Consider the following 8,634-nt stretch of genomic DNA (forward strand, 5'->3'; position numbering starts at 1 on the left):
ATATTTTTAAAACATATTTCTTCCTGTTGATTTGAGATAATTACTGAAAATTTTAGCTCAAAGAGCTCTTTGGAAATCTTAGTTTCCAATCTTGTTTAAATGTGAAAACATTTCTTTAAAACTTCTTTGGGAATACTTAGTTCCCTAATAACTTTTGAGAAATGAACTCAACTTTATACTCTTGGCTTAACTTGAAACTTTATACTCTTTACTTAACTTGAAACTTGAGCCTTAAAATAAAGTTAAAACGTTCAATGAAGACTCTTGGAAAACCTTAAAGACTTGCTTCTTGACTTCTAGACTTGACTCTAACTTCACTTGACTTTGATCCGAACTTTCCTCGAATTGGATTATGAATTCAAGGGTAATGATCTCATGTTTATGAATGAGTTCTTGACGTTTAGACGTACCTTGGAGTGTTGAAAACAACCATGAAACATAGGTACATTACCAAACATGCATGAAAAAGTGGGGAATGAATGGGAAAGATTGGCGTCCTTGGCGCTCTGAGAAGCGCAGGGCACCAGACTTCACACTTCAGAGAGGCCTGTTGGGCGCTCTGCTAGGTGCACCGCCCCAAGGGATGGACTTCAGAGTCCCTTTTGGGGCGCGCGACGCCCCAGCCCTTTTTCCCGAAAATTTGACTTTTCTCCTTAGTTTCTCCAACTCTAAACCTTCTAAACTTCAAAGTTTCCAGCCCCAAACACTTAATATCATAAAAACCCTCAACATACACTAGATTCAACTCGAAATCACAACCGAAAACATGTACCAAGACAACAAGGAACTTCAACAACACAACCAACAACTTCAACAAACACAACCAATCTTTTCTCGGAATTAAAACGATTTTGGCGTGTGGGGGAAAGAACCAACCCAACACTATGATCTCATATACTTGAATAGGGATCACCCCTGACGAAAACCACGACGATCTTTGACGAATCTAGCTTCTTCTTCTCTTTCTCCTCTCCTTTCTCTCTTCACTCACAAACCCTTACTCTCAATTTTCAAAGGGGAAACTGATTTAAAATCAGTCTAAACCCTTAATATAATCAAAAGAAATTGTTAGGGAAAAGACCAAAATAACCTTACAAATTCGGACTAAACTACCCTGTGCCAACAACCCAACTTCCAAAGGGTATAACTCACTCGTACAAACTCGGAATCGAGCAAACTCGACAGCGTTGAAAAGATCATTCCAAGAGCTTTCCAAACATAACTGGAAATACACCTAACTCATCCTGAGCTAGGAGTTATAACTGCTCAAAGTTGACCAAAAACTCACTTTTTTCCCATACTTAACCAATTCCCAGATTTGAATTCTTTCAAAAAAAAAAAGACTATTTCTAATTACAAGTTTCTTCATAGTTATTTCAAATTGCACGATGTTACAGTAGTGATGGTTCTGCACCGGAAGGTTTGTGTGGGTGTCAATTGTGACGGTCTGGGTCGTGACAAAGTTGGTATCAGATCGCTAGGTTCGATGATCTCATTATACCAAAACGAGTCTAGTAGAGACTTACGAAACGGTTAGAGACGTCTGTATTATTCTTCAAGAGGCTACCGGACTTTAGGAAATCTCTCTGTTTTCTTCTCCTTTCGTGCTATGACTCGATTCTAATTGGTAGCTGGCAATCCAAATTGGTACCTAATTTCCTTCCCTCTTCTTTCTGCAGATAGTTAACACACAATACAACGGCGTTAGACCCATAGCCCTCATCAATGATTCCGTAGAGGAGTCCGCAGCCAGAGGCTATGGTCGAGGCAGGGGTAGAGGAAGATGAAGATGAAGAGGGAGAGTCCGAGGAAGAATGGCACACGCCAGGGGCGGAGTCCCAGCTGAGAATATTCCAAGGGAAGAGGCTCCTCTTGCACCCCAAGAAGAGTTAAAAGAGAATGTGGAAATCGAAGATGATGAGGATGTTGGACTAAAGAAGGATGCGCATATTGGGAATACCGACATTCCTCCCTTAGACCCAGTGTTAGCTCAGCAGATCATGGGCTTTTTGAAGGGGTTGGTCGTCCCCGGAGTCCTTCCCACAGTGCAAGCGACTTAACCACCTAGTGTTAGCTCAGCAGATCATAACCTTTTTAAAGGGGTTGGTTGGCCCCGGAGTCCTTCACACAGTGCAAGCAGCTCAACCACCGACGAATAACCCCATTGCTGCTATTGTTCCCAATGTGGATGGAGCACCAGGCATTGATGCCTTCTTCCGTCCCCTATTGGGTCCTGTGATGACTGGTACTGAGCATGAGATGTTGACTAAGTTTCTGAAATTAAAGTCGCCTGTGTTCCATGGTTCTGAGAGTAAGGATGCTTATGAGTTCATTTTGGATTGCTATGAGAGGCATCACAAGTTGGGAATTATACACCAGCATGGAGTAGAGTTTGTGACCTTTCAGCTTCAAGGTGAGGCTAAGCAGTGGTGGAGGGCCTATGTGGAATGCAGATCGCCAATCTTTCCCCCACTTACTTGGACGCAGTTCCATGCTCTGTTCCTGAAGAAGTATATGCCCTGAACATTGAGAAATCACAAGAATGATGAGTTTATGGCTTTGGAGCAGGGTGGTATGACTGTAGTTTCCTATGAGGCAAAGTTCCATGCCTTGTCCAGATAAGCTACCCAGTTGGTAACTTCAGAGGATGAGAGGATTCATCTATTCGTCAAAGGATTGAATCCCGAGTTACAAGTATTGTTTGTTCACATAACCTCTGCAGGTAAAAGTTTTAATAAGGAAGTAGAAGCAGTTCAACGTGATGGGCAGGCCAAGGCTTTTGCTAAGAAGCCCAAGAGCACAGGTAACTTTCATGGTTCATACTCCAGAGGTTCAGGTAGGCCGACACTTGCAGCCCGGCTAATTCAGTTAGTCATGCCCACTTTAACAGTTGGTTACTCGGGAACTCCACAGCAGAATTCCATTCGGGATAGTCAGGGATCCGGACCTGGGTCGGGCAACAGGTTGTCTTTTGCCCACAGTTGTTACAAGTGGAGAACCTGGGCACATGAGGAGAGATTATCCCCATCTGCGTATGTCTGACCCCGTGCAGCAGCAGACTAAAGCAGTGGTACCAGTGGGTAGCGATAGTAATGGTAAAGGATGTCCATAAGGTGGGCAATGAGGAAATCAGCGAGGTCGTGAAGGTCGGGGGAATGGTAATGCAAGTAGAGGAGCAGTGCAGCCAAAAAAGGAGGTTGCTCGTCCTAATAATAGGTCTCAGTGTTATGCCTTTACGGGCAAGATCGAGGCTGAGGTGTTTGATGCAGCGATCACAGGTACTATTCTCGTATGTGATCGGATGACTACTATTTTTTTTTATCCGAGTTCTACTTATTTATATGTGTCAGTTCAGTTTGCCTTAGGATTTAATGCGACTTGTGATGTACTTGATGCCCACATCCATGATTATACCCCAGTTGGAGAGTCTGTCATAGTCACCCATGTGTATCATGTTTGTCCTGTTTTGTTTATGGCTTTTCAAACTTGGGCTGACTTGGTTATTCTGGATATAACTGACTCTGATATAATCTTATACATGACTTGGTTGTCCCCCTATTATGCTTTGTTTAATTGTAATGCTAAGTCTGTGACTCTAGAGATTCCGGGTAAGGAAAAGTTAGAGTGGGAAAGAGTATACAAGCCTAAGCCAACTAAGGTCATATCTTTCGTTCGGGCTAGGAAACTGGTGGGGCAGGGGTGTTTGAAATATTTGGCTCATATTCGGAATGTTGAGGATGAGTCTCCCTCTATTGAATCTATTCATGTAGTGTCTGAATTCAAGGAAGTGTTTCCTACCGATTTGTCTGGTATACCTCCGGATAGGGATATAGATTTCTCCATTAACTTGGAACTGGACACTCGCCCCATCTCCATTCCTTTTTATTCCATGGCTCCGGCAGAATTAAGAGAGCTTAAAGCTCAAATACATGATCTTCTTGATAAAAGTTTCATCCGTCCTAGTGGCTCCCCGTGGGGTGCTCCCATCTTGTTTGTTAAGAAAAATGATGGTAGTATGAGGATGTGCATAGTCTATCGGTAGTTGAATAGGGTCACCATTCGAAATAAGTATATATTGCCTCGGATAGATGATTGTTTTAACCAGTTGCAGGGTGCATCAATTTTCTCTAAGATTGACCTAAGGTATGGTTACCATAAGTTAGAGATTAGGCTTGAGGATGTACCCAAAACGACATCCAGGACCTGCTATGGACATTATGAGTTCTTAGTGATGTTGTTTGGGTTGACTAATACCCCGCAACCTTCGAGAGTTTAATGAACGGTGTGTTCAAACCATTCCTGGATTCTTTTGTTATCGTCTTTATTGATGACATCTTGGTTTATTCGAAGAGAAAGGAATAGCATGCCAACCATCTTCATATCGTTTTGGGTGTCCTTGGAATACAGAAGTTGTATGCAAAATTTTCCAAGTGTGAGTTCTGGTTAACTTAAGTTGCCTTTTTTGGGCATGTGGTTTCAAATGAAAGGGTAATGGTATATCCCCAAAAGATCGAAGCAGTCGAGAATTGGGTCCAGCGTAGCTCTGCGACTAAAGTTAGGAGTTTTTATGGGGCTTGCGAGCTACTATTATCGATTTGTGAAAACTATTGCTTCTCTCGCCACGCATTTGACAAGGCTGACTAAAAGGAAGTGCCTTTCGAGTGGACTGCAAATGTGAAAAGAGCTTCCATAAATTTAAGACTCTTCTGACCACAACACATATTCTGACACTGCCAGTGGAAGGTGAAGATTTCATTGTTTATTGTGATGCTTCACATTCGGGCTTGGGTGATGTGTTGATGCAGGAAAGAAATTTCATAGCTTATGCGTCGCGACAACTGAAGGTGAATGAGAGAAATTACCCGACACATGACTTGGAGGTTTCAGCGGTAGTGTTTGCTCTCAAGATCTGGCGGCATTACCCTCATAGTGTCAAGTGTAAGGTGTTTACTGATCATCGTAGTCTACATCATGTATTCACTCAGAAGGACCTGAATTTGAGGCAGAGAATGTGGATGGAGTTACTCAAGGATTATGATGTTACCATCCAGTATCATTCGGGTAAGGCGAATGTGGTGGCAGACGCACTAAGCCGAAAGACGGTAAGTATGGGTAGTTTACCTTGCTTTGGTGTCCCCAAGCAACCTTTGGCCAAGGAGATTCAGACTTTGGAATCTAAGTTCATACAATTGGGCATCTCAGAGAAAGGTGGGGTGTTAGCTAGCATTGAGATCAGGCCCACTTCCATTGACGAGATCAAGGCCAAGCAGTTTGAGGATGAGAGTTTAAATGAGCTCAGAAAGAAGACAATGTCTGGTAAGGCACAAGATGTGGTTCTTGATGCGGGAGGTGTGCTCAGTTTTAAGGGAATAATTTGTGTTCCCCAAGTGGATGACTTGATTCAGAAAATATTGTCAGAATCCCATAGTTCGCGGTATTCTATTCATCCGGGTGTGACCAAGATGCACTGAGATTTGAAATGGCTTTATTGGTGGTCTGGTATGAAGAAAGACATAACGGAGTTTGTGGCTAAGTGCCAAAACTGTCAGCAAGTAAAGTAAGAGCACCAAGGGCCTGCAGATTTGCTTCAACGAATGCCAATCCTGAAATGGAAATGGGAAAGGATAGCTATGGATTTCATTATTAGTTTTCCCAAGACTTTGGGAAAGTTTGACTCCATTTGGGTGGTGGTTAACAGACTGACTAAGTCAGCCCACTTCATTCCAGTCAGAGTAAACTATAATGCTCAGCAGTTGGCTAAGGTTTATGCGAAAGAGATAGTGAGGCTGCATGGGGTGCCTCTTTCCATCATCTCGGACCGTGGTACACAATTCACATCTAAGTTTTAGGGAAAATTACATGAGGAGTTGGGCACTCAACTCACTTTTAGAACATCTTTCCAACCACAGACGAACAGGCAGTTAGAGAGAATTATTCAAGTGTTAGAGGACATGTAAATGACATGTGTGATTGACTTTGGAGGGCATTGGGGTAAGTTCATATCATTGTGTAAGTTCTCCTATAATAATAGTTACCACTCCAGCATTGACATGGCACTGTTTGAGGCACTTTATGGGAGGAGATGTAGATCACTCATAGGGTGGTTTGAGGCTGGAGATGTGAAACCTTTGGGGGTTAATTTAGTGAAAGATACTCAAGATAAGGTGAGAAGTATCCAAGCTAATCTTCTATCATCCCAGAGTCGACAGAATAAGTATGCAGACCGAAAGGTAAGGGACATGAAATTTTCGGTTGGTGAGCAAGTTCTTCTAAAGGAGTTACCCATGAAAGGGCTGATGAAGTTCGGCAAGAAGGGCAAGCTTAGTCCTCGATACATTGGGCCGTTTGAGATTCTTGACTGTGTAGGGTCAGTTCCTTATAGGTTGGCTTTACCGCCTAGCCTATCTGAAGTCCATCCAGTGTTTCATGTGTCCATGTTGAAGAAGTATCATGGGAACGGAGACTACATCATAAAATATGACTCAATTTTGTTAGACAAAGACCTTCAGTATAAGGAGGAACAGGTTGCAATTCTTGATCACGATGTTCGAAAGTTGAGGACTAAGGAGATAGAGTTCGTTAAAGTTCAATGGAAGCATCTTCTGGTTAAGGAAGCTACTTGGAAACTGAGAAGGACATACGAGACAAGTATCCCAAGTTATTCGACGATTCAGGTACTACTCTACTATTGCCTTAGCCCATTTTCCTAGTTTATCACTCAAGAACGAGTGATGGGTAAATCGGTATCTATTGTAATGACCGTTCTCGTGGTTATGGAAAAGCCAATAGAGAAGGAATTTGGGCCAAAAAACTTCTGAGTAGTAACTTGGAAATTTCTAGCCTAGGCCAGACCTGGATGAAATCTGAGTCAGGTGACGTCTAGGGAAATCTGGTAATGAAGGGGGGATCTAATTGTGAATTTCATCACATAAGTGGATAGCCAAGACGTTAAGGAGTCTGTACGGCTTTACGAAATCAAATTCAGGAGAGTAGAACTCCCAAAACTTATCTTAGTGTGAAAGTGTAGTTTTAGAACATTTCGGTTTGAAGGTGTGTTATGAAATGCGAGCTTGGAACTCAAATTCTGAGCTTCTGTCTCAGTGCAAGCCACTGTGGCTGGATAGGGTCCGCCGTGGTGGGCCAGTCGCTAATTAAGACGAAGAAAAACCCCAAGTTTGTTATTTTCTGCAACACTTCGTTCTTAAGAGCTAAGGGATGACCCAGGTGATTCTTGACAGTTTTCCACGATTTCTAGCGCTAAAGGTAAGGAAATTACTCCCCTAATCCATATTTCAATTCCTAGAAATTAGAATATTTGGTAATTATCATTGGGAGAGGGTTTTGGCCTGAATTTAATGGTGGAAAAAGCCCTAGTTGAGTATTAAGATCTTGGGTTTGGCCTTGGATTGATAGTTTGATCATTATCCGGGTATATTAGGCCTTGTTTATTGATCATTGCATTAATTACTTGTTTATAGACCAAGAACAAGTTTAAAGACTTCGGAAAGGGAAGGCTTAAGTGTCTTAGGAGTATTCAGGCTTGGTTTCAAGGTAGGTGATGATTTGATTTCCTGTTGTGTGATATATGCCGGTTAATTTCTTCATTGTATGCGTGCATGTATGTGAATAGGGAAATGTGAATCAAATCTAATGAAATGGTTATGTGTGAACAATACATGCCATGAACCTGTTACTTGATTGTATGACTATGAGTATTGTTCATTATGGGTGATTGTGATTGTGGTTGTGCTGACTAGATCGGGTGTCACGTTCCGACACATATATCTAATTGGGTGTCATGTTTCGACACGTATATTGGACCGGGTGTCACGTCCCAACACATGTATACTGGATCAGGTGTCACGTTCCGACACAGTAACAATTTGGGTGAGGGTTCCATGAAAGGACCACTTGATTATTATGTTCATGTTTTACTGTTTATTGATATTGAGTAATTGTATGTTGCTCCTAAAATGATAACTGAACTATGTATTCTGTATATGTGTGCTTACTATGTTGCAATTGCTTGTATATATTGGGCTTACGTGAGTAGCCGCGTGATCCTACCAGTACACCTTGGATTCGTGTACTTTTTTTAAGTTAAATCTGGGCAACCCCATTTATTGAAACAAAATAGTGAAAACATTGGCTTTAGTCCAAAAGTGACTCAAGCCCAGATCGAAAACAAGAAACAAACAGTACTGGGTTGTCGGAATTGCATCCTTCCATAGCATCAAAGGTCTTCCATTGGAGCTCCAAAATTCGTCACTCTTTGAAGCAAGCATGGTAGAACTGCATTGAACTTGAGTGGTATTCATTTGGGTGTTCAAAGATCTCACGAGCACCATGAATCCAAACACGCTGAAGACTTCTTCAGTTCGATAGTGTTGTCATCTTCTTACTTCAAGGTAAGGACCAATCCCTCTATTGATATCTGAGTCAACCTTAATCAGAAGAAATACACTGATCCATCCTTAAATCGTGCCGATTGAGCTCTAGGAACTAATACCACTACATCAAATTTAAGGTTGTCCCAGGTATTTTCCAATCTTGGTCGATAAGCGTTTGTAGTTCCATATATTACACTTTCCTAAGATTGATCAGTCCATTTTCTGTTATGTAACCCTTATGTGG

The 8,634-nt window shown here is 42.0% G+C and overlaps 1 protein-coding gene across 1 annotated transcript in view; it reads left to right on the top strand.

Annotated features, from left to right (window-relative positions):
* Positions 1 to 1,787, top strand: part of LOC102596563 (subtilisin-like protease SBT3.3) — a 17,874-nt gene extending 16,087 nt beyond the window's left edge. Inside the window, exon 12 of the mRNA XM_006351032.1 lies at positions 1,680 to 1,787. Within this exon, the coding sequence (XP_006351094.1) occupies positions 1,680 to 1,787 (108 nt within the window). The remainder of the gene's footprint in view (positions 1 to 1,679) is intronic.
* The last annotated feature ends 6,847 nt before the right edge of the window (positions 1,788 to 8,634 follow it).

This window comes from Solanum tuberosum, unplaced genomic scaffold (assembly GCF_000226075.1).
Source record: "Solanum tuberosum cultivar DM 1-3 516 R44 unplaced genomic scaffold, SolTub_3.0 scf00132, whole genome shotgun sequence".
NCBI classification, from domain to species: Eukaryota; Viridiplantae; Streptophyta; class Magnoliopsida; order Solanales; family Solanaceae; genus Solanum; species Solanum tuberosum.